The 25885-nt window shown below is 36.2% G+C and overlaps 1 protein-coding gene across 1 annotated transcript; it reads left to right on the forward strand.

Annotated features, from left to right (window-relative positions):
- The first annotated feature begins 9186 nt into the window (after positions 1-9186).
- LOC127793861 (protein decapping 5-like) lies at positions 9187-25771 on the forward strand. The gene is made up of 12 exons (XM_052324615.1): positions 9187-9528; positions 18538-18638; positions 20381-20452; positions 20534-21442; positions 22541-22606; positions 22760-22825; positions 22947-23015; positions 23121-23186; positions 23821-23889; positions 24935-25135; positions 25219-25329; positions 25423-25771. The coding sequence occupies exons 1-12, from the start codon at positions 9384-9386 to the stop codon at positions 25573-25575; spliced, it is 2028 nt and encodes a 675-aa protein (XP_052180575.1). The 5' UTR covers positions 9187-9383; the 3' UTR covers positions 25576-25771.
- The last annotated feature ends 114 nt before the right edge of the window (positions 25772-25885 follow it).

Below are 25885 nucleotides of genomic sequence, written 5' to 3' on the forward strand. Positions count from 1 at the left end.
AAAACAAAACAAAGGGTGCTTCTTTGGATGTTTCACTGGATGATGTACAAGAAATGGGATTACTTTAATTAGAATGATTTAATTTTTATATTCATCTACTAAAAGTAACAAATTTTATAATTGCAAACTCTAATTATCACATCAATCTGCAATTTCTTGTCCAAAATATTCATAAAATCTCACTTTTCTTGTTTATTTCATTGGATCAATCTAAATAAAAATTCTCACAAAATGCTACTCAAAATGGCATCATCAATCAATTACTACTATAAGAAAATTGTTAGCCTCCAACACCACCAATAATCTATAATGATTTACAAATAAGGCACTAAACAAGTATATTAAAATTTATGTACATTTGTCTCATAAAATTTTAAATTCAAATTATAAAACTATATATTATAACCTCTTATTAGTAGTCTAATTAAGCATAAAAAAAGAACTTATTTCATTATTATAAATTTTATAAAAGAAATTGAAATAAATTTAGTAAAAGACTACCTTTGCATTTAATGAGAGACAAACATAAGACATGCTTAACAACTCAAACCACATTGATTGATAATTGGCAGTCAACTTAAGCTTATGCGCCCAGTGGTGCAGTATGCCATGCCAAGTGCTGCTATGCCTCAACTCTAGCACTTTATGTTCATGATTCATGGATTGCATAATATTTTAGTCTATTCATGGACCTTGATACATGCTATTAAGACTATTCTCGCGTACGTACAAATCATGAGCATCTCATGAGATACCCTCCAAGACAAGACAAATAGAAAGATGCTCATTCATTGTTTGTCTATTATATCAGGCCACCTAATTTTAATAATCAAAGCAATATTGGTTCAATTACTAAAATCTTCTTATACCCTAAACATTGGGAGTCTTTAAGTCAAATATACCCAATTTTAATTACAAGTATGTTTGCTATTTTTAAATAATTTTATTTTTATAAAACCAAAAATTGCATGACAATATAATCAAATTGACTAATCAAATAGTAGTAATATTTCCTAGGAAAATTGAATTGAATAATAGTTCAATGAAGAATTGCCACCAATATTTTTTATAATTCTGCCCAAACAATTGAGAAATTCTCAATTGAACTAATCAAATCAATAAAAGAAGAAAACAAATAGGTGCAAGGCCATGATTTCATCATCTGTTCCAGAAAGCTAAAGGCAACCTTTATTTATTTTTAATTTTTGTGTGTGACATCTAAAGCAAGCTCATGTTGCAGCATTAAAGAGAAGGGCCCATAAAAGAGAAGCACAGCAGTTGAACAAGAGGTCATGCATGAAACTGTTCAACATGCGCCCACAATATTTAAATGCACATGACACATCACACATGTTCTTTAGGGTTTCCACTTGTTTTTTGCAGTAACTGTTTCCATGTTGCTACTTAAAGCCATGACCATGACCCACTAATATTCTGGACCATTTGATATGTGTTTTCAAAGTGGTGGCATATTTTCATGAGACATTGCAGCTGATTTTCTTCCAAAGAGGAAGGTCTCACAACATCGTATTCAAAGCTTAGGGGCTAAAAGATATAAAAGTTAGACACCAGCTATATGGTAAAAATACCCCAAAAGGACAAATAGATACAGAAAGACCTCTGAATACTTACATAAGAAGTGATTGGAAGAACTCAAATGACTTGACCATTCCAATTTCAATCCCTCCAATCCTCATGGGGCAGCTTTTGACCAAATGAATGGTATAGATAATTGATGTAAGCTAAACTTCACTCTGAATGGGGACAGATACCCCTTAATCTTTTACCCCTAAGAACTTCTAGGCAGCTTCATTCCTAAAAGTTCCAGTCTGGAACATGAACAGAGAGAACACCTTGCCAACTAAAGCCCAATAAATTAGAGGAATAGAGAGCATAAGAATTATGATATGAGGTACATACATCAACATCGGCTCTCCTTTACTCAGATAACTTGGCCCTGCCTATCCCTGGCTCACCATTGAGTGAATTGCAAGAAAGTGAATCGAAGAAGTCATCTTTAACATAAACTGGCCACAAGAATGGAGCAGACAACTTTGTTTATAAAGAAATAGCATTGACAAAGAAAGAAGTGTATCTTTGTCATCATCCAGACCTTCATGTCCAATTCTAATAATCCCACTTCATCTTCATCTTTTGTATCACCAGCAGCACTTTCACTTTCCTCCTCGTTGTCATCTAATCTAGTTGTTATTTTTCCCAAGATGACCCCAAATTTCCTCCTTGTTGAATTTTTCAGTTGTTGCCTCGAAATCAAAATACTCTGCAAGTTTGGTCATTGTAGATGACACCTGCAAAATGAAAAGCATCTGCGGGCGAAAATGCTCCTTGTCAACATTAGAAGGGGAGGGGGGGGGGGGGGGGCAGCTAAAACCACCAGCAACATTAATCGAACTTCTATATCCTCTTATCTTGACCAATGAAATGCTTACATTTAGGGTCCAGTCAAAAGCTACTTTTAGCTGCTTTTTTGCTTAAGGTAAAAAAAAAAAAAAAAAATGATTACTAGCTTTTTTAAGAAGAAAAACAAAAGTTTTTGAATAAAAAAAAAAACTCAAAAGGTTAAAAAAAAAAAACACACAAAAATAAGTTTTTTAGCCTTTTAAAGAGATAGCATTTATATTTTTACATTTTTATAGAATCTCAAGAGATGCCTAGTTCTCACTTCTCGCTCTCTTTCTTTCCCTGCTCGACGTCCTTCATCCCCTCTCTATTCCACATTTTTCTGCATCCAACTTCATCCTTCCTTGTGTAAAAATGACTAAAAAGCTTTGTCTACGCAGCTTGGTGCTTGGTTGTTACTCGTGATGACCCAAATTATATTTTGATTAAGATTTCCACAATCTTCAAGGAATGTTCACTTTTCACTGTATCTTTTTCCTACCAAATGACTGATTAAAAGCAGTCATTCTTATGTTCCTCCATTCAACTTGGTCAAATTTCTCCACTACATTACCCGTTGAAAGTCCTACCTAAGCATCCCCAAGTATAATTTCAAGATCATTGGTAATCTAGCACTTGAATCCTAGTATCTATAACTACCAATTAATAAACGAAGTCACGAGTAAATATCTTGCAAAGGTGATCCGATTAGGCCCCAGACACGTGAAAATACCATCCAACCAGTATTAGAACCACAAACCAAGGACACAAACTCCACAACACACCAAAACAAAGCATCGAGAAATCGAAAACCCAGGTCATTATTTCAATGAATCACAACAAAACAATATCTCAAAACCAATACAAGCATCAAAATACAAAAGAAAGGCATCAAGGACGCAGAAACCGAATCACGATTCCAATTCGAGGAACGAAAACAAAAATAAAATCACAAGGAAATGAAAAACAGGGGGAATGGTTTGAATGCGTGAGGTGGAGATCCATGGCGGGTTTCGGCTTTGGAAACGCAAGCTAACTAATGCCGCTGCCGATGTAGGAATCAGTGGAATACCCTGCCATTGTTGGTTTGGTACTTATGGATTGGGAATTGGAGAGAATACAGTGGCGATGGGAGGAAAGGAAAGCGGAGGGAGCGAAGGGAATTGGGAATCCCTCCGCTCTATCCGTTGCCTGCCCGCCAAAACTTATATTTTATACTAAATTATAACCGACACCCTTAAAGTTTAGTTTAATTACAGGTAATACGGTACATTTTTAAAAACTATAGTAAAATTTTTATTAATTTGTTGTTGAAAATATAATATAAATTAACAATTTTTTTTTATTTTCTAAACTCTCTCTTTCCTGTTTCTATATATATATATATATATATCTGTCTCTCTAGATATATTTTGTAACTATACAAAATATTTTTTAACAAATATATTTTCAAAATATATATTCAAATATTTTAAAATATATATAACTAAAAATATTATTCTACCCAATAAAGTAGGCCCAACTCCAAAGTAAGACCAAGAGGAAAAATTCCAAAAAATAAGCCCGGTAGACTTTCTTGATAAAATAATCCTCAATAAATTTTCTCGAAGACTATTTTTAGACACATTGAAAATTCTCTAAGGATATTTCTTGGGTACCTTTGGAAGATATTTCCTAAAGCCTCCTCTAAGTTTGTGATGTGATATGATATGATTAAAATATATACAAAAATTCTAAAATTTTTGTTATGAAATTCGTAACAAGCAATCTTGAAAAGACTCGAACGTCTTTTTTGTTTCAGAGTCTCGATCTCTATAAATAGAGAGGTAATCCCTCTAATTGAAATACACAAAAATTCTTACGTAAGTTACTTGAATACCTTTTATATTTTTCAGTTAAGACTGATTTAAGTATCAGATAACCAATGCGAAAAATATATCGTGGCCCTAATTATTTTTTATTTTACATGTTTTTCGAAGATCGAAGGTAGAAGGGTAAAGATAACTACTTTTTTATAATTATAAATTTATTATTATACTTTACTAATGCACAAATATACATATAGATATATTTTATAAAAAACAGTTTATTTTATTTTAAATTATATTTCATATCTTATACAAAAATTCTATGTAGGTTTACTGAACCCATGAAAATTAAAAAAATATAACATGTTATTTGTTGGCCATGGACCATAGTCCGCGAGCCGACAATATACGGAATACACAATGAATTTAGAGGGCATTTTGAGTAATTTAAATATTTGAATGGCGTATCAAGAGTACATCACATCAAAAGTCATAAAACTTTAGTGTATTTTATAATTTGATTACTAAATTTCAATTCTTTACAAAGCGATCACAAAATTTTAAAATATTTTACAATATGGTCATTAAAATGATTTTTCGACAATTTTTTGTCAAAATTGCTGATGTGACAATGGCCATATCATCGCCACATCAATTTCAACTAAAAATCATCAAAAAATCACTTTAGTGACCACATTTCAAAATATTTTAAAATTTTATTATCACTTTATGAGGAATTGAAGTTTAGTAACCAAATTGAAAAGAATGCCAAAGTTTAATGACATTTGGTGTAATTTATCCAACTTATCAAATTGATGTAAGTTTCGTAAATTCAAATTATGTGAGCGTAATTTTTTTCGCTCGAATTTTTATGCTTCTATACTTATATTTTTAAATTAATTTAATTTATAAATTTTAATTTTTTATAATAATATGAATTTTTTATTATTTTAATTATACTCTTATAACTATATTTTTAATCAATTTAACTATTATATTTTAATATTTAAAAAAAAATTAAATTAACTAATTTCACTTCATCACAATTTTTTATACACATTAAATTATAAGGGTTAAATTTACTTAATGGAAGTAAAGTGATGCAATCAAAGTAATCAAAAGTTTGACTTGTCATAACAAAAATTAAAGTACATGATTTAAATAAATTTAAAAATACAAATCAAATCTTAATATATATTAAAGTAACAAAGTTTTTGCAAACAATTTCCCACCCCAAAACTGTCTCTAAAATTTGTATTAAATTTGCATGAGTTTTTTAATATTCTTAATTAATCAAAAATAAATATTTTCTGTCATATTTTTTCATCAATTAATCTTTCAACTAATTAAAAATAAATATTATTATTGAAAAATATGAATAGACAACTTAAACTATTAATTAAGTTATAAAAAATCATCCATATTTTTTAATGTTTTCAATATTTTGTTATTATTGCATAAATTAAATTTCAATAGTATAAATCAAAATCCATATTTTCAATATTATTGCACACAGTTTCCCGTCAAAAAACTACCTTTAGTTTTTTATTTTCAATAAGTAATATTCCTTCCAATTAAAAACGTGTTATTGAATTCCTCTTAAAACGTATTATGCAACATTCAGATTCTGGATTATTCAATTTTTGTGCATAGCCTGCTCTATTATCTGATATTGAAAATTAGAAAGCGTGTATCAGCAATAACCAATGAATTTTCTAATGTTATTAATTAATTAAAAATAAATATTTTCTGTCATATCTTCTCATCAATGAATCCCTCAATCAATCAAAAATAAATATTATTTGTGAGAAATATAAATAGACAACTAAAACTATTAATTAAGTCATAAAAAATCATCCATATTTTTTAATGTTTTCAATATTTTAAATGATTTGTTCAATAGTATAAATCAAAATTTATATTTTCAATATTATTGCACATAGTTTCTCACCAAAAAGTTGCATTTAGTTTTTTCTTTTTCATGAACTAATATTCGTTCCAGTTAAAAACGTGTCATTGAATTTATCTGAAAACGGGTTATGCAAAATTTAGATCATAGACTGCTCGATTTTCGCGTATAGACTGCTCTATTATCTGATATTGGAAATTGAAAAACGTGCATCAATAATAACCAATGGGTTTTTCAATGTAATTAATTAATCAAAAATAATTATTTTTTGTCATATATTCTCATCAATTAATCTCTCAATCAATCAAAAATAAATATTATTTATGAGAAATATAAATAGACAACTTAAAACTATTTATTAAGTCATAAAAAATCGTCCATATTTTTTAATGTTTTTAATATTTTTAATGATTTTTTATTATTACATAAATTAAATTTCAATAGTATAAATCAAAATTCATATTTTCAATATTATTGCACACAATTTATCTCCAAAAAGTTGCCTTTAGTTTTTTTTTTCGAGAAGTAATATTCCTTCCAGTTAAAAACGTGTTATCGGATCCCTCTAAAAACATGTTATGCAAATTCAGATCATAGATTGTTCAATTTTTGCATATAGACTGTTCTATTATTTGATATTGAAAATTAAAAAACGTGCATCAGTAATAACCAATGGATTTTTCAATGTAATTAATTAATCAAAAATAAATATTTTTTTGTCATATCTCACTACAATAAATTTTGGATTAAGAGGCATTTAAAAATGCCTTAATAGATAATTTATTGGGATATTTTAACTATTAGGGCACTAATAATAATGCCCCGTGTAACTATGCCCAAAAAATATATTGAAGCACTTACAAATGCCTCAAAAACAACTATAAATTTAAGTTTGTTGTGACATTTAAAAATGCCTCAAAAATCACTATAAATTTATTTTTCATATCCCCCATGAGGCCTTCTCTTAACTCTAATTTACTTATCCCTCAGCTCAAACCCTGAATCTTTCCTTCTTCTTGGACACGTGTGACCACATAATCTACACATCATCTTATTAACATATGTGCCTATATTTATTTTATAGTATATCTAAATTTCATTAGAATCATTCTATTGAAACACTTAAGATTTGTCTATTAGGACACTTCATCAGAGTGTCTTGTTAAAATTATTTTAATGGGGCATTTCAAAAATTTTGCTCTATTAGATTTATCTATTAAGACACTTATATTTGTCTATTAGGGCATTTCATTGTCGTGTCTTATTAGAATTGTTTTATTTGGGCACTTCTTTAAATTGTGCCTTAAAATGATATTTTATAGGGCACTTAATTATTGTATCTCATTAAAATTATTGTATTGGGGCACTTTTTTATATTGTGCCTTAAAATGGTATTTTAGATGACACTTTCTAAAAAATGCCCTAAAAAATATGCCTCAACAAATCATTTTTGTTATAGTGTCTTCTCATCAATTAATCCCTCAATCAATCAAAAATAAATATTATTTTTGATAAATATGAATAGACAACTTAAAACTATTAATTAAATAATAAAAAATCGTTCATATTTTTTAATGTTTTCATTATTTTCAATATTTTGTTATTATTGCATAAATTAAATTTCAATAGTATAAATCAAAATCTATATTTTCAATATTATTGCACACAGTTTTCTGCCAAAAAACTACCTTTAGTTTTTTTTTTTTTTCAAGAAGTTATATTTTTTATAATTAAAAACGTATTATTAAATCATTCTGAAAACATGTTATACAATATTCAAATTCTGGATTGTTCGATTTTTACGCATAGGCAACTCTATTATCTAATATTGAAAAATGTGTATCAGGATATAAGGTCTTTATTCCAAGAATGTCATTGACTCCATTGAATTCAATATTGCCGTTCAAGTTTCAAATAAGCAATTTCCTTTGATTGTATCATATACTATGACTATTAACAAAAGTCAGGGACAATCATTATTGCACGTAGGACTTTATTTAAAAAAATCAGTATTTAGTTATTGTCAATTATGTGTAGCTATATCAAGAGTTATAAGCTAGAATAATTTAAAAACACTAATATGTGATAAGGAAGAAGAACAAAACTAAACCACAAACATTATATTCAAATAAGTTTTTCAAAATTGATAATATTTAATCTTATTATAAATTTCATTTCTTATGATATTTACAATCTAATAAAACTAACTTGTGGTGTTTCCAATATTTATTGAAAGTTCATATATCTTTGATGTTTCCGTTTGTGAATTCATTTTTCGTGCATCGCACAAGTGAAGAACTAGTATATATCCAAACAACTAAAAATTTGACGATCACACAAAAAATATAAAAGCACGTAAACAAAAATATAAATTTTGACCACTTATTATGAGGGAGGGTACTAATATCGAATGCGATGAAAGAGGAGTGATGGGGGGCAGTAGACGATGATAGGGAGTGACGAGCACGATGCTTGACTGTTCAACTACTGAACGACTAGGGGCGATGGTGGGCATGGATGGCAGTAGTGACCGAGCCTTAAAGAGAAGAAAAGATAATAGAAAAAGGAGAAATAAAATAAAGACGAGATGTTTTCGTCCTTTTGATTTAAAGTGACTCTTTTGATTGAAGACAATCAAAACATGATATTTGCATTTTGTGTGTAATTTTTTTTGTGTTTAAGAAAATATATTTTAAAAAATAAGTAAATAAACACGTTATAAATGTTTTAAAGAATTAAAAATAAAAAATAATTTAAAAGTAACAAAGATAACAAGCATTTTATTATTTCTCAAATGATTGAGTTTGGCCTTTCAACTCACTCAATTTAATTTTAAACTCAAACATAAACAACACTTTAACAATGAAATGGAAATAGTTTCCATCAAACATCATTATAATGAACACATTTAGTTTACTCAAATTGAAAGGAATTTAATAAAACCATAAATTATTCTGTCACAAATAAAAAGAAAAAATCTTTATTTTTTCCTACAATTGCATTGACGTGTCTACCAAACACAGCCTAAAATTTATCATCACGAACACACCTTATAAACCCTTTCGCAGAGGGCAACAGTGAATGTATTGTCGTGAAACCGCCAGAGCTTCGATTGACGGGCAGGCAGCAGAGAGAGAGAGAGAGAGAGCGCGCGCGAGGGAGTGGTCGTCTCTCTAATAGCGAACCCCGAGGCATTGCCTCTTTCCCTTCCTTTCGTCGCCTCTGCATTGTTTCTAATTCGAACTCTCCGTATTCCCAACCCAAAAATGGCAGGGCACGCCACTGATTCCAGTGCGTCCGCCGATTCCTACATCGGCAGCTTCATCAGCTTGGTTTCCAAAGCCGAAATCCGCTACCAAGGCTTCCTCTTTCACATCAACGCCCAAGAATCCGCCATCGGTCTGCGAAACGGTACCATTTTGCCTCTCCCTCTCTCACTCTCGCACACAAACCCTTTTCCCCTGTTTTTCTATTTTTACGTTCTTTAATTTTTCTTGTCGTTCCCCGACATTTAAATTGTGGCCCGAGTTATGCGTTATTGACTCCTCTCTTTCGTATTTTGTTGTTTTATATTTGTTTTCAGATTCCGTTTTTGTTGTTTTACGTTGAAATAGCGACCTAGGTTTTCGATTTCTTGATGATGCCTTTGTTTGGCGTGTTGTTGATTACGTGTCCGCTGTTTGTGGCTCTAATATTCGCTGCATGTGCCTGGGGTCTTATGGGGTGATATTTTTTTAGATTTTTCGTTGTCTTCTTAATCGGATTCTGCAGATATTAGGGTTTAAGAGGTAGATTAACCAATGACCTAGAAATTTTAATTTGGGGGAAACAAGGCAACATCCGCTGTAGGACTGTTAAGTTCACCTTATAATCAGGCACTAGAGAGGTGAGGCTCAAAGCATATTGGTAATGGCTATTTATTTTGTTTGTGGCTATGTGCAGAATACATAGCAATGTGGAAAAGGAGATTTAAGTGGCAATAAGTGCCCCAAAAATACTCATTCCCTGGCTCAAAACAAAGTTGGTGAATGTTGTAACTTAATGTCATTGCAGTTTTTGAAGGTTATGCAAAACACACAAAATATAACTTATGTTTAGAGGAATTAGGACAGCATGGATATTGTTACAATTACGGTTATTGTTACAGTCATAAACTTATAATGGTTATTGTTGAAAGAAATTTTAGCCCTGCCTGAGTGTGCTTAACTTACACTTATGGTTACACTCATAATATCTCAAAGGACGTTAATATCAGACTGGGGAATGTGGAGACCTTCCCGCAGCACAACTCAATTTGGTTCTTTATCGAATTCATTAACTTTTTCATGCTTATGGGTCAAAGATTTCAATGATTCTCCTAAAATTTTGTACATGAATGAATGTATCAAGTTCTCCCCAAGGGTTTATGTCACGGCCCAAGGGTTAACATGTAATTAGATGGTTATTAGAAGGGTATGGCAGACTATTGTAGGTTGTTATAACTGTAATAACCCACTTGGCATGGCAGCCTAGTTGGCACATGGCCACTTGGAGATTCTAGAAAGTTAGTTAGAAGGAGCCTCTAATGTAACCAACTCCTATAAATAAGAAGTTGCTCATGAGGATGGGGATATGTGAAGATTATTCCACAAGTCCTTTCCCTCCCATTCAATCTCAATTCTCTAACTCTATCTCATTCTTTCTCTCTCCCTCTCGCTCATATCTCCTTTCCCGCCAATTATTCATTCTTAAAATCCTAGAAACACAACCCGACAGATCCCAGATCTGACAATTGGTATCAGAGACAGCGACCTAGCGGAGGGTAGTATGGCCGACGGAACGCGAGGGAAGCAGGCGGAGGCATGGGTGGATGCCATGGAAGTCGAGTTGCGTCAGAATCAGGCTCAAGTAGAGGATCGCCTGGAAATCTTGGAGTTAGGAATACGGAATATGCAGGAAGAGATTAATCGAAGTCGATCGGAATATACGTCCAATTTGTACCGGGTAGCGAGCGGAATTAGATCGGAATTCGCGGGATATGCGGCCAATTTCGATAGAGCTATTAACGGGATCAGGGACGAATTCGCCGGTTTAAACCAACAGCTTAGTCAGCAGCTGAGTGCGGCTTTGGGAATATTTGCTCGGCAACTCCAAGCCAGTCTGCCAATTGACTTTCCCCCGAGGGCCTCGTCGGCGCCAATTTTGACTACACCGTGAGCACGACAAGGGATGGATGACCCAGTGGAGGTTAGGAACCGGGAGGAAACAGAGGACGATCTCATGAACCGAGGCGGGCGAATCAACCACTCCCATCCTCAAGGGCCGCGGATGGACATTCCGTTGTTCGAGCGTGATCGTCCTCGATGGTGGGTACGACGTTGTGAAAGGGTCTTCTACCAGTACCGGGTGGCGGAGGGTGATAAGGTAAATATGGCGGCAACTTACTTGGATGATGTGGCCGATACCTGGTTCCAGAATTGGAGCAGGGGCAGAGAGGAGCTGAGTTGGCCTAGATTTGCGAATGACATATGCAATCGGTTTGGAGAAAAGACAAGGACTAATGTCATAGAAGAATTCAACAAACTCAAGCAAAAGGGATCGGTGGAGGAATACTTAATGAAATTTGAGGAGCTAAGATCGTTGTTAGCCTTAGCTCATCCATCCTTGGACGAAGCTTATTTCGTGTCCAGCTTCATCAGCGGGTTGGATGAACAAATCCGACCCACAGTTAAGATGCTCTATCCGACTTCGGTGGAACAAGCCGCTGAACAAGCATACTTGCATGAGATGGCATTGGATGCTTTTGTCAAGAGGCATCGGTTATTTCCTAAAGGGAGTAGGGAGGAGAGTCCATATGGGACTTCCAGTAAGGGTAGCAATCCACCATGGTCAAAGAATGGGATGGCAGGAAGACCTCCCCCAGCGCCAAACCTAGCTAAAGATCTCACGCTAGATCATAAGCGACAACTGAGATTATGTTTTCGTTGTGGTGAGAAGTTCGGCCCCGGACACCAATGCAAACGTATGTTACTTACGATGGAAGGCCTCCAGAATGAAGAGACGGAACAAGATGGAGGGGAGGACCTTGGGGCACAAGAGGAAGACGACGAAGGAGGGGAGATCTCAATGCATGCATTGCAAGGTCATGCATCAGGCCGAATATTAAAGGTACGTGGAACAACAGGAAAAAGGAACCTAGTAGTACTCATTGACAGCGGTAGCACCCACAGTTTCCTTGATGAGGAAACAGCCTCCACCCTCCAGTGTGAACTGCTGGCAACTACTCCTCTGTCAGTAATGATTGCAAATGGAAGCAAAATGGTAAGTCACTACAAATGCAGGGAGTTCAAATGGCAGATGGGGGGTCTTGAGTTTGCAGTAGATTTGAGGATTCTTCGGCTTGGGGGATGCCACATTGTGTTGGGAGTAAATTGGATGAGGACGGTAAGCCCTCTGGTATTTGACTTCAACACACTAGAAGTCACCTTTGATAAAGAAGGCCGCAAAATCACCCTAAAAGGGTGCCAGGAGACAGGGGAGTGCAAAGCGGTATCGAGTAAACGATTACAGAAGTTGCTGGATCAAGGGGAAACACTGGTAGGGCAACTACATTCATTATACGCCTTGGAAAGGGGCAACTACGTCGGAGAAGGCAAGCTAAGAACCAAAGACCAACTTACCACACACTCAACTGATCCCTATCTCAAGCAGGTACACTCTCTTGACCCTGTCCACACATTGTTGATGGAATTTGAGGATTTGTTTGTTGTTCCGACTAACCTACCCCCACAACAATTCCTTGATCATTCCATCCATCTTAAACCCAATATTGAACCAGTTAACCTAAGAGCCTATCATTATTCACCTATCCAAAAGGCAGAAATTGAGAGCCTCATCAAAGACATGCTCAATAAATCCCTCATTCAACCCAGCCAGAGTCCCTTTGCCTCTCCAGTACTGTTAGTAAAGAAAAAAGACGGTATATGGAGGTTTTGTGTCGATTATCGGCAACTAAACTCCCTCACCATCAAGAATAAATTTCCCATTCCCATCATTGAGGACCTTTTGGACGAACTAACCGGAGCAGCCATCTTTTCCAAACTAGATCTCACCTCCGGTTACCACCAAATCAGAATGAATCCACAAGACTGTTACAAGACCGCCTTTAGGACACACCAGGGACACTATGAGCTCTTGGTAATGCCTTTTGGCCTTACTAATGCCCTAGCCACATTCCAAGCTTTTATGAATCACATTTTTGCTCCCTACCTTCGAAAATTTGTGCTGGTTTTCTTTGATGACATTTTAATATACAGCCCCAGTCTACACCAGCACCTCAGCCACCTACGAACATCATTTGAAATCCTCAAAAAACATCAACTCTTTGTGAAAAAGTCTAAATGTACGTTTGCAGAGCCAAGAGTGGAATACCTAGGCCATATAATTACTGGCCAAGGGGTCAGTATAGACCCACAGAAGGTAGCTGCCATGGAGAACTAGCCTAAGCCTAAATCACTGAAGGAATTGAGGGGTTTCTTGGGGCTCACTGGTTATTATCGGCGATTCATCAGAAGCTATGGGGTATTGAGCAAACCTCTTAACTGTTTTGCTTAAAAAGAATAATTTCCATTGGGGCCAGGAGGCAGATGAGGCTTTTGTAGCTTTAAAGGTCGCCATGACTCAAGCTCCAGTACTGGCCCTCCCCAATTTTTCGAAGGAATTTGTACTGGAAACAGATGCCTGTGACGTAGGAGTAGGTGTTGTTCTAAGTCAAGAGGGCAGACCAATATCATACTTGAGTCAAGCCCTTGCAACCCGGCATTTAGGTCTCTGCATATACGACAAAGAGCTACTAGCGGTCTTGATGGCAGTAGATAAGTGGAGATACTATCTAGAGGGCAAGCGATTTATCATTTGAATAGACCATGAAAGCTTGAAGTTCTTATCGCAGCAAAGGGTGAACAATCAACTTCAACGCAAAGGGATTACTAAACTGATGGGCTATGACTATCTCATCCAATACAGAAAAGGAAAAGAAAATTTGGTGGCAGATGCGTTATCTAGAAAGGCAGAATCGGGCATTTGCCATGCCATCTCAGCTTTGATACCTGATTGGGTGCAGGAGATATCTAACAGCTATGAGAACACGGCTTGGGTTAAGGACAAAATCACTGAGCTGACAGTCCAATCTCAAGGGGACACGAGATACACCTTCCAGGGTGGCTTGCTGAAGTATCAAGGCAGAGTGGTCATCGGTGACAACGAGCAGTTGAGGAGCCGAATATTGCGAGCTTTGCATGATTCTCCTATAGGGGGCCATTCGGGATTACAGGTTACATACCGACGGGTAAGACAATTATTCTATTGGTTGGGTCTTAAGAAGGACACCACTCAATATGTGCTGCAATGCACCACCTGTCAAAGGTGCAAGCATGAGCAGGTCCCATATCCCGACCTTCTACAACCATTGGAGATCCCAGCCCAAGCTTGGGAACAGATCTCCATGGACTTCATTGAAGCTCTCCCTAAATCGGAAGGATTTGACACCATCCTGGTAGTCGTAGATCGCCTAACTAAGTTCGGTCACTTCATCCTCCTCGCTCACCCTTTTACAGCCACTGAAGTAGCCAGAAAATTGATGGATAGCGTCTTTAAGGTTCATGGGATGCCGACAGCTATGATTTCAGATTGAGATAAAATATTTACAAGCCAATTCTGGAAAACATTATGCCAGTGGCTGGGCATCGGGCTACAAATGTCATCCGCCTACCATCCGGAGACCGACGGCCAAACTGAACGCTTTAACCAGTGTCTAGAGACCTACCTTCGGTGCCTATGTTTTACCAAATCCCGAAGTTGGAGCTGTTGGTTATCATTGGCCCAATGGTGGTATAACACCAACTTCCATACGGCACACAAAAGAACCCCATTTGAGGCCTTATTCGGCTATCCTCCCCCTATCATTCCTGCTGTGATGCACTACACTTCAGCAGAAGTATCAGCAGACCACTATCTCCAGGCACGACAGGATGCCCTTCAGATAATAAAGAGGGAACTCAGCTTGGCTCAACAAAGGATGAAACATCAGGCTGACAAACATCGAACTGATCGGACCTTTGAGGTGGGTGAGGAAGTATTTCTGAAGGTCAAATGGTTCCAACAGCATTTGTTTCACAAGGGAGCTATCTCTAAAATTAGCCCAAAGTACTATGGTCCCTTCAAAATATTGGATAAGATTGGCACTGTCGCCTATAAACTGCAATTACCGGATAGTGTGGGGCTACATCCAGTATTTCATGTCTCACTCCTCAAGAAGGTAGTCGGCACTGTAGTTGTTGTTAGCCAGGATCTGCCCGAGCTATCTGATGATGCAGTTATGGACAGTGAACCTAAGGCTGTGATTGATCGGCGGGTCATTTACAGGGATTCTTTGCCCATCACTCAGGTCCTAGTCCAATGGACACACCTACATCCAGACAATTCCACCTGGGAATACTTGTCGGAGCTACTTCAGCGTTACCCCAGGATGACCAGCCTTCTATAATTTCTTGAGGGCAAGAAATATTTTAAGGGGCGGGGAGTGTCACGGCCCAAGGGTTAACATGTAATTAGATGGTTATTAGAAGGGTATGGCAGGCTATTGTAGGTTGTTATAACTGTAATAACCCACTTGGCATGGCAGTCTAGTTGGCACATGGCCACTTGGAGATTCTAGATAGTTAGTTAGAAGGAGCCTCTAATGTAACCAACTCCTATAAATAAGAAGCTGCTCATGAGGATGGGGATATGTGAAAGATTATTCCACAAGTCCTTTCCCTCCCATTCAATCTCAATTCTCTAACTCTATCTCATTCTTTCTCTCTCCCTCTCGCTCATATCTCCTTTCCCGCCAATTATTCATTCCTAAAATCCTAGAAACACAACCCGACAGATCCCAGATCTGACAGTCTATTTATCTGATTGTGACTTCTGACTCCATTGGTGTACTGCTAGTAAAAAAATAAAGCATTTAATATGTCATTCAATCAAATTTCTCATATATATTTAATTTATCAGCCTGTGTCATATACGTTCAAGAGTTGAAAATTATCATGAAACCCACTTATCAGATTATGGACCATGTAAATTATATGCTCAATTGGGTAAATTAGGGTTGTCACTGTTTTAGGAACCAAAGATGCTCTTAACCAAGGAGGATGTTGTAGTGTTTTTTCTCAGTGAAAAGCGTGGTCTTTGTTTGTCCAAGCTTAAGCTGGATGGAAGAAAGAACACAATATTATAGGGGTCCTAAACAAGGGTTAATAGTTTTTCTTTTTCCACATGGTAGATAAAAAAGGGAACACCCCCCCCCCCCCTCTCCAAATGCTACTTCTCATTTGTTGAACTTAATTCATGCCTTTCAAGATTCTAATGAGATATAAATCCATTAATATGCTCCACCATGCATTAATTGCCCATTGTCCAATTACATATTGCTATAATTGGGAGCACTGGCAATCCAAGAAATCACCCTATGAACCAATGAATATGTTCACTCTTGAACACTCTCTCACTGATTCAACAAATCAATGTAAACAGAAATTTAAAGAATTCACAATTCAAGATATAAATAAGAAAATCAAACCACAAGATGCCTATTTTATCTTGGTTCAAACTAGTTTACACCAGTCCTACATCCAGCAGTCAAAACACCCTCTCGAGCAGCTTTCTTTATTCAGTATGAATGAATGATCAGTACACAACGGAGATCCCTTCCTTCTATTTCACGAGTACAACAGGACTTCGCTCCCCAAGATTACGAAGCTATCTCTCAAACTCTAGCCTTCGTCTCAGAGCGATCAGTACTTTTTACAAACAGAAATGAGAACTCTGTTCTCTCTCGGCTACCCCTTGTCATCTATTTATAATAGTGGGCGGACATCCCAATATATCCTGACTGGGATTAGGTAATTACAGTTTTAACCCCCAAACATATACTAATAACATTTAGGAATTATTTCTAACTGCCTATCTACCCCTTAGCTGACATAAGTCACTGTCTTCAATAATCTTCTAGTATAACTCAAGACCGCATTTTAACACATATATTTTCCTTTTTGGATCAAGTATGCCCATTCCCATTATCCAGGCTGCTAATGCACCTTTTTTTCTTTCACATATAATTTTAAAGAGAGTTATTTTTTCTTTTTAATAAATATTAAAAGTATTCATAACAAGTTTTAATTTATAGGAAATTTTCTCTAAAAGAAAATAGGTAGGTGACACATTACCAACTTATAATCCCATCTCTTATCGCCATTTTACTTTATTCATAAATACTTAACTAGTTGGCCTCTAATAATGGTTAAAGCTAAAAAAAATTTATAAAGTGGCATGGTGTACATTTATTAAAAAAGTTGCAAATCAGGTTAACTTTATTACCCCGACTGCATGAACTCACAACAGAAAGCTTTCAGTATCAGATTTTTCTTTATGCTTCAATAGCTTTAAAATTTTGTTCCCTCGTAACCTGAAGAATAACATTGCAATTTTGCCATTTGTTGCCCCCATAAAATCTTCCTCTAATTTGCAAGCTCTCCAATTGATCATGAGACAGCTGTGAGCTTGCTGAAACAACATCAACATATCAAGCTTAATCCCACTGTGTGATTTGGCTACATGAATGTGAGCTTACTAAAAGAAAGAAAATAAGCATTTGACTTAGCTTTTGCTATCTCCATGGACATTCTTTTATAAGGAGGAATAAATTTGTGTATACTCCAAGGTGCTTCATCTATTGTATTTAAGGGTGAAATTTCATCCCAGGTCCATGGAATGTTGTTTTGGGATGAATTCCTCTTGAATTTATCTGTTTACTTGGAATTGTGGTTTTCACCAAGTTAACATGATTTTCTGGCAAGCAAGGCGCCTTGTCCTTTTAGGTTTGGTGTGAAAAGGCTTGGCTGTTTTGTTGGAGGACAGACTCCAACCATGCACATGGACTTAAATGGTAAGACTCCAGCCATTGTGCATTGCCTTACATGGTAAGACAGCAGAAATTGTGCATGAACTTACCATTACTTTGGTACTTTTACTGTTTTACATGTTTGGTATTTGTAACCAAGACATTGTGGCAGTTATCCATGTTTTGGGATTTATAAGGATCAATCATAATCCCTTGGCTTCTTAAGAGAATCAATATTACTTTCACAAGTAGGTAATAAACTAGTTTTTATCTTTATTTTTATGATATCTATGCCAATTAAAGTTTTTACTTCTAAGAAAATAGAAATGCATACAATTGATTTTTACACCCTGCAAGCCTGCAAATTTCATAATTATTTTGGATGATGCACAGCTTTCGGTGAAAATACCCCAAGTCATTATTTCAGTCGTTTTGTTATAATCTGACTTGTATTATCTCAGTTTCCTTGACATGGTGCTGGATTTGTTGTTTTCCAGTGAAATCGTTTGGAACAGAAGGACGAAAAAAGGATGGGCCTCAGGTTCTTCCAAGTGACAAAGTTTATGAGTACATATTCTTCCGAGGAAGTGACATTAAGGTGTAATTGATACTCATTGATGTGCTGAATTTGCTAGAGTTGTTACATGAAGCTTTAAGTAATTTGTTTCTTGTGCCACTGTTGTTACATTTAGATAACTTATCTTCTTAAATAGCACTTGTGATAAATATATGTGTGCTTGATATGTCATTTATCATAAGTAAACATATGTGGTCCCTGTTGTGGTAATATGTTGAATCTGAACTGTGGGATACACACAAGCTGTGTGAGGCTATGGTGAAATGAAGTGTCATGACCCCAAGGATATATTAGTAAATTGTATATTAGATGTTCTTCTTTTTGGTTGTACTTTACTGCTGTATCAGTTCTTTAGTAATAGTCATAGTTGAATGTTAATCTGAATTCAAGTCTTCTCTCTCTACAATTCTCTCCCTGAATCTGTCTGTCTTTTCTGCCTCGGTTCTTTCTCTCTGATTTCTCTCTGTTCTGTCTGTAGTCTCCCTCTGTTCTTTTGATTTCTCCCTCCCTTTCTTTATCTTTCCCTCGGTTTCTTCCAATTTCCTCTTAAAACCCTAGGTTAAACCTAGGATCCTGACATGAAGCTATAGAGAAGCATTAGTCTACAACCTCATTTTCATCTTTGGCTAATTGAAATGTCAGAAATGACCTCACTCAAGGCCTATAACCTTGCCAACTGTTGCTCTAGAACAGGCACCTATCTGAAAACTAACAGGCTTAAAGAAATCATCACTAACCCTTCCCTTTCTGCTATCCAGCTCTTGTTGTTATTGTTGTTATGCCTATACCCCCTCCCAACCCTCAAAACCAAAACTAAAGTTGGGGGAATCAATCTTTAAGATCGTACTAGGCTTGGTAAAAGAGTGATTGCTTGGTAGGGAAAACTCCCAAATTTTCTGTATATCTCAAGGTTTCAGTCTCTCCTCATATCTCTCAACAACCCCATCCTAGATTGCGTGGGACTTAAACGAGGAGCCAAGTGGAAGACATATGTAAGAAAAGGGGCGTGGCATCAACACTACAAGCGAGATGGTAGATAAGATACAGGACCTTCTCATACTAGTACATGTTAAAAGTCAGTAGTTCCAAAAGTTTTAGGTAGAGAGGATATGTAAAGTATTTATTCTGTTAACATTGATGACCTCTAAGTAATTTGTGTCAGGTGGTAGGTTCTAGGGAACTGTATGAATTAATGTTGTTGCAACTGCTTTCCTAAAAAAGCCATGTCTTTCTGGTGCTTCTTAAGACTCCTTGACCATGGTGGCTAACTGAACAGTTGCCTCTCAATCCCCTTTGGTATTCCTACTGGAATATACTTGTTGTAAAGAAAGGAAAAGCTGAGATCATAGGTTTCTGACTTACATCTTTCGATATGATACAGATAAAGTGATCTGAGCGAGTTTATCTTTGTACTTGGAAGGTTATAGTATTAGGAAGGGATTGCTTCTTATTTATTGGTAACACAAAAAGTAGCATAATATTTTTTATTCTTAATCATTCTTACTTTCTTTTCAAGAGGCAGACTGAACTTAAAGCAATGAAACATACTTGCTGGTTCACTTTAGGAAGAATGGAGTTTGACTAGGTTGAGAGATTGAAAGAATTGATGCTTTATAGCTGTTTATTATCTGAATGTATTTACAGGAGAATTCTTGTTAATTTCACAGTTGCACTCTTCTTTTTCTGAATTGCACTGTTAGAAGTGTTATACTGTCTCTCTCTTCGTGGTGCACACACTCATAACTTGCACACATGTATTACAGGACTTGCAGGTTATATCTTCCCCAGCTGTTCAGAGTACCTCGGCTGTACCTAATGATCCGGCTATTATACAGGCATGCAAAACACTAATTTGATAAGCTTGTATTCCAACACGATAGATGAACTGAGAACATTTCTTATTTAATCTTATGCAGTCTCATTATCCCCCCTCAGCATCATCAACTCCAAGCTTTTCGTCTGATGGTGCTGCCCCTGCAACAAATATAAGTTCTGATGATGCACAGTCAGTGCTCTTCCAAGGGAATCGTTCTTTAAATGAGGCCATGAGCAGCTTTGGCCATAGGGGTTCATTTCCTTCCCCTCCAATTTCTCATGGCAATGAGATTTCTGTACCAAATTATTGGCCTGGACACAGAGGGTCCTTAGGGGGAGCTCCTCATTTGCAACAGCAATCTTCTCTTGTAGCCCCTCAAGTTCCACTAGTGATTACTCCAGTCCAACAACAGATGCAAAATTTGACAATAAATGCATCTGTTCCTCCTGCTTCTTCGAATTTTGCAGAATTTTCTCATTCCTTGTTGCCAACGATTTCAGGTTCCCCAATTTTAACCTCCAGCATACCTTCAGTGTCATCTCTACCTTCAAGTATCCCAACCACTCAATCTGCTATTTCACCTTCTAAGTTATCACTTAATCTGATCCCATTTAGTGCCTCTAATTCTCTTCATACTGTAAACTTGAGTTCTAATTCACCATTTACTTCGCCTTTAATGGCTCCTAGTCTGAATGTGAATCCTAGTGTACCTTTAGTAATGGACAAACCAAACTCAGTTTTGGACCTTGCATTACCTTATCAAACTATTTCTCAATCTACACCATCTATTGCTGGTTTTTCCAGTCAAGTCAACAATGAGGCTAAAAAATTATCTCTGTTGACCCCAGCTCAGCTCTTGCCGCCTGGGCCCTCAGGGGATTCTTCTTATCATTTGCAGACTGCTGATAAAGACATAGAGGTTGTGCAAACATCAACCTCAGAGTCATTGTCATCAGATTTAGAAAGTGCAAAAGATCGATTGCAACCATTATCGCCATCCTCTGAGAAGGTATGACTCTTCTCCTTCCGTGCTGCATATTTCCCTTTTGATTAACTCTGTTTTACCCCCATCTTACCTAACACTCTATTTGGTTCAACCTTTGTTTTTGTTTGGGGAGTTTCTTAATATATTTATATATTTATTGATGTTGAAAACTCCCAACTCACTGAATGCATTTTTAAGAGGGGCCTGCTAATGAACTGAGTCATGCTGTCCATCTGCTGAAATATGTGCATGCATTATACATTGAAGCATTTTTTTTCTGTGATAGTTTTTACCTTGTCATGCTATTCATCTGCTGGGGTGTGTGTGTACATTTAAGGAAATTTGGTTTGGTAGTTGCTAACCATTGCAAAACGAGTATGTTTTAGGAAAATGGGCAAAAAATTAGTAAGTAACATAGCGGAAGGCACTTCTCTGTTCCGTTAAGCATTCCACATTTGGCTCAGCAAAAGTTGACAAATAAAAGAAAAATTTTTCTGCGATGGTTTTTACCTTCTCCTGCTATTCATCTGCTGATGTGTGAGTGCCTGTACAATTAAGGAATTTTGGTTTGGTCATTACCAACCAATGGAAAACAAGTATGTTTCTGGAAAATGCTAAAAAATTTAGGATGTAGCATTATGGAAGGCACTTCATCTGTTACTGTTAAGCTTTCCACATTATGGAATGATTTATGAGATTGTGATCATTCTATATATTTTGCTGACCATAAGCAGAATGATCAGACATTTGGTTTTGCTATGATTTTCACTTGTCAGGTGTCTAGTTGCCATGTTCTTCAGTCTTCTGGAAATCAATCAGTCTTCAAATGTCTTTTGTTACCCATTCTTGACATCCTTGCACTTGAATGAAGAATAAAGGATGTTGGTTTATTTATTTTCTTCTGGTCTGGTGGGGAGGTCTTACCTTATACATTTTTCTTAGCTGGTCTGGTTGAATGAATAGAGTTTCAATGCACTGTCATTGTAGTTATAAGCTTCATGCATGGGGAAGAGATTGCTTTTTCCTTCTCAGAACTATTCATGCCTATTGCTAGAGTTCATTCACTTGAAAAACAATTGGGATTCTAATATCTGCCCTGTGTACTGGTTATCTTCCCCTCAGCTGAATAGAACTGTTGCACGCACTCGTTGGAAAGAGAGGGACTATCCAAGGAGAAGATCAAACTGGGTAATCAGAACAAATATTTTATTTCTCAGCATGTTCTATTTACATATTGCCAACAATTTTTAGTTTTTTATGTTCTTGCTTATAGACCCAGATATTCTTACATGAGCTTTTTGTTTGTTTTATCTTTTTTTACCCCTCTCCTCCTTTCTCTAGCTCAATGGAACTGCATTATGCAGTCAACGCAATTATAAAGACCATGCTAGGGGAAAAGCAAATGGGGTACCTTTTACTTTTCTTTTGATAGTCCATGAACTCTTTATGTTTATTACCTCTACTGTTAAGTTCTATTACTTATAAGTTGTGGGATTCTTTGTTCATGCCTTCTTTGAAATCCTTCCAGCCCAGTGAAACTGCATTATACCACACTCATCAAAGTAATAGAGGGCATTTTCGGGGCAGAGGACATGGGGTATTTTAATTCTCAAGTTGTTTTTTTCTTGCCCTCATAGTTTTTCTTCTTATATTTGATATGCCATCATGAGAAGTTTATTTTGCTTTTCTCTTTTCCTTCCAGCCAAACAAAGCTGCTTTAAATACTCACCATGGTGGTAGGGGCCTTGGATGGGGAAGAGGAATTCAGGTACCTTGTTGCTTGTTTGAACCTCAAGCATCTAGGCATTATGGATGATCTAAAACTTGCTTGGGTTAACTAATTGCCTGTGATATGTCCCTAGACAAATAGTGTTTGCACCATCTTTAACACTTCTTTAAATCAATGTAGAATATTCAGCATCAATTCCAGCAGAATTGTATAGGGGAATTTTGTATTATGCCTTTTTTTTCCTTTAAAAAAAACTTTTGTGAATTAGGAGTTGGGACTTTCACCCGGTAATCGGGCCTTCTCATTTGGGATCGCTCAATGAAGTTTTGTTGACATTTCCTTCAGAGCTATCTGCCAAAGGCATTACTTTGTTTGATGAGAAATTATTAAGGGCAGTAATTAAGATTCTGATTTAGGTTACACTTTAAAAGTCTTTCTTTTATAGAGAATATAGAGGGAAAGAAAAAAGGAAAAACAATCTAGGTGGACCTAAATATCATCTGTGCGCTAGCCTTTGACAGGAAAACACTTTAATCTCTCTGACAAGCATCAGCATCATCCACGAATGACTCAACAGCGTTACAATAGAATAGTGACAATCATGTCTGCAAGTGCCACATCCTTCATGTCATGGGGAGTTGATAACCTTTTGCTTTTCTTGTTTTCCTTGTAGCAAAACACCACTGCTGTACAGACCCATCACAGCAGTAGGGGTCATCATAAGTGGGGAAAAGGAAATCAGGTAATTCAATGCTCCCTATTTCTTTTGGCTAAGTAATTCACTGTTTCACTCATTCACTCTTTCTCCTAATGTGTTAAATCACTTCCAATGTTGAAATAGCCCAGATCATAGAGTAACGAATAATGATTTGCCCAACACACACACACACAAAAAAAAACCAATAAAGGAATAAATATTTTCATTTGTCCAAATACTATCTGTTGTGGTGTGTCGTGAACATAGGGCCTCCTTTTGACCCCGTGCTCAGCTTATGGCCACTCGATTTGGTTGGCAAGGCTGACGTCAATCATATTAAGTTTGAGGCCTTAAGTTAGTGATGATAGTGATCATAGGAGAGCAAAAAGAAAGATTGCTCCCCCCTCCTTTTTAAAGCTGGCTTGGAAAAGCAATAGGAAAAAATTAGTTAAAAAATTATGACATAGCCTTCTCTAATTGATTTTGTAGTAGAATAAATTAGAAAATGATAACAATACCCGTTGAATATGATGGATATTATGCCTTATGAAAAAACTTGTATAAAAATGTAAAAATACGCTTGTTATCTCTTTCTATATGGTGAAAAAAATGCTAAAAATTATTATTTTTTTTTACTTTTTGAACATTTTTGTATTTTTTTATTCAAAAAGATGCTTTCCTTTTTTTAGTAAAAAAAAACAACGTTTTTAGCTTTACTAAAAAAAATGCGGCTAAAAGTTGCCGATGGACCCAAAATGTAAAACATTTTATTGGCCAAGATAAGAGGCCATATAAAGTATATGAGGTAATGATAATAAGTTTGGTTAATGTTGGTGGTGGTTTTAACCGTTTGTTTATTTTGTCCTCCATGGGAATTAGGGCGAAAGAATTTTATCTGCCTAATTCTTGCAGATGTCAGATTAGTTTTACCTGGACTCTAAATTGTAGAATACTCTTCAGTGATCATGGTATTCCGTCTTATTTCTATAGTCTGCCCCCACCCACCCAAAAAAAAAACTAGCACCCTCTCTCCCCACACGATTAAACTAAAGAACGAAAATAGAAAAATTGCCGTTGTGTCATTTTGCAGGTGTCATCTACAATGACCAAATTTACAGAGGATTTTGATTTTGAGGCAATGAACGAAAAATTCAACAAGGAGGAAATATGGGGTCAGCTCGGGAAAAGTAACGGAAGTAGATTAGATGACGAGGAGCAAAGTGAAAGTGAAAGTGGTGCTGGTGATACAGAAGATGAAGATGAAGTGGGATTATCGGAACTGGACGTGAAGGTCTGGATGGTGATAAAAATTCACTTCTTTCTTTGTCACTTTTTATTTCTTTATAAACAAAATTGTCTCCTCCATTCTTGCAGCCGGTTTATGTTAAAGATGACTTCTTCGATTCACTTTCTTGCAATTCACTCAATCGGGAGCTGGGGAGAGGAAGGGCCAAGTTATCTGAGCAAAGGAGAATCGATATTGAGGTATGCATCTGATACCATAACTCTTAACGGTCTTACTCCTTAAATTTATTGGTCTTCTTCATTGGTAAAGTGGTTGCTCTATTCATGTTCCAGACTTTTGGTGAAGCTCATACCAGCCGACGAGCTCATACCAGCCGTGTGCGGGGCTGGGGTGGGCAGGCACGAGGCTCCCGTGGTGGAAGGGGGGGATATGGCAATAATATCAGGAGGGGCAGTGGACGGACTGTTTGGAGTCGTGTGACCTAGCCAGCCGTCTTTCAGGGTCCCGGAGCTTTTTATGGTATTTGTCTCTGTAACTGCTTAATAATTGCAGATAAAACTTAAAAAGGACGGGGTGCCAGCCAAAAACGGAGCTTCTAGTGTTTATTCCGCCTATTTTCTAGCGAAACAGATAGAAGGATCAAACTTATATATGAATGAATATAGTATTGTCTTTCTTGTAGGACTTGATCATATATAGTATTGTGGTAACTGTGGACTCTTTGATAGAATAACTCTGCTCATCAAAACTGTGCTCCAGATGGTAATGAAGAAACTCTCAGTCATAGCGCCTCCC

The sequence above is a fragment of the Diospyros lotus genome, chromosome 2, assembly GCF_014633365.1.
Source record: "Diospyros lotus cultivar Yz01 chromosome 2, ASM1463336v1, whole genome shotgun sequence".
Lineage (NCBI taxonomy): Eukaryota > Viridiplantae > Streptophyta > Magnoliopsida > Ericales > Ebenaceae > Diospyros > Diospyros lotus.

Coding starts and splice junctions, on each gene's coding strand:
- LOC127793861 (XM_052324615.1), top strand. CDS start 9,384: ATGGCAGGGCACGCCACTGATTCCAGTGCGTCCGCCGATTCCTACATC. Junction 18,639..20,380: donor TCCGAGGAAGTGACATTAAG/GTGTAATTGATA, acceptor CATGTATTACAG/GACTTGCAGGTTATATCTTC. Junction 25,136..25,218: donor TATCGGAACTGGACGTGAAG/GTCTGGATGGTG, acceptor CCATTCTTGCAG/CCGGTTTATGTTAAAGATGA.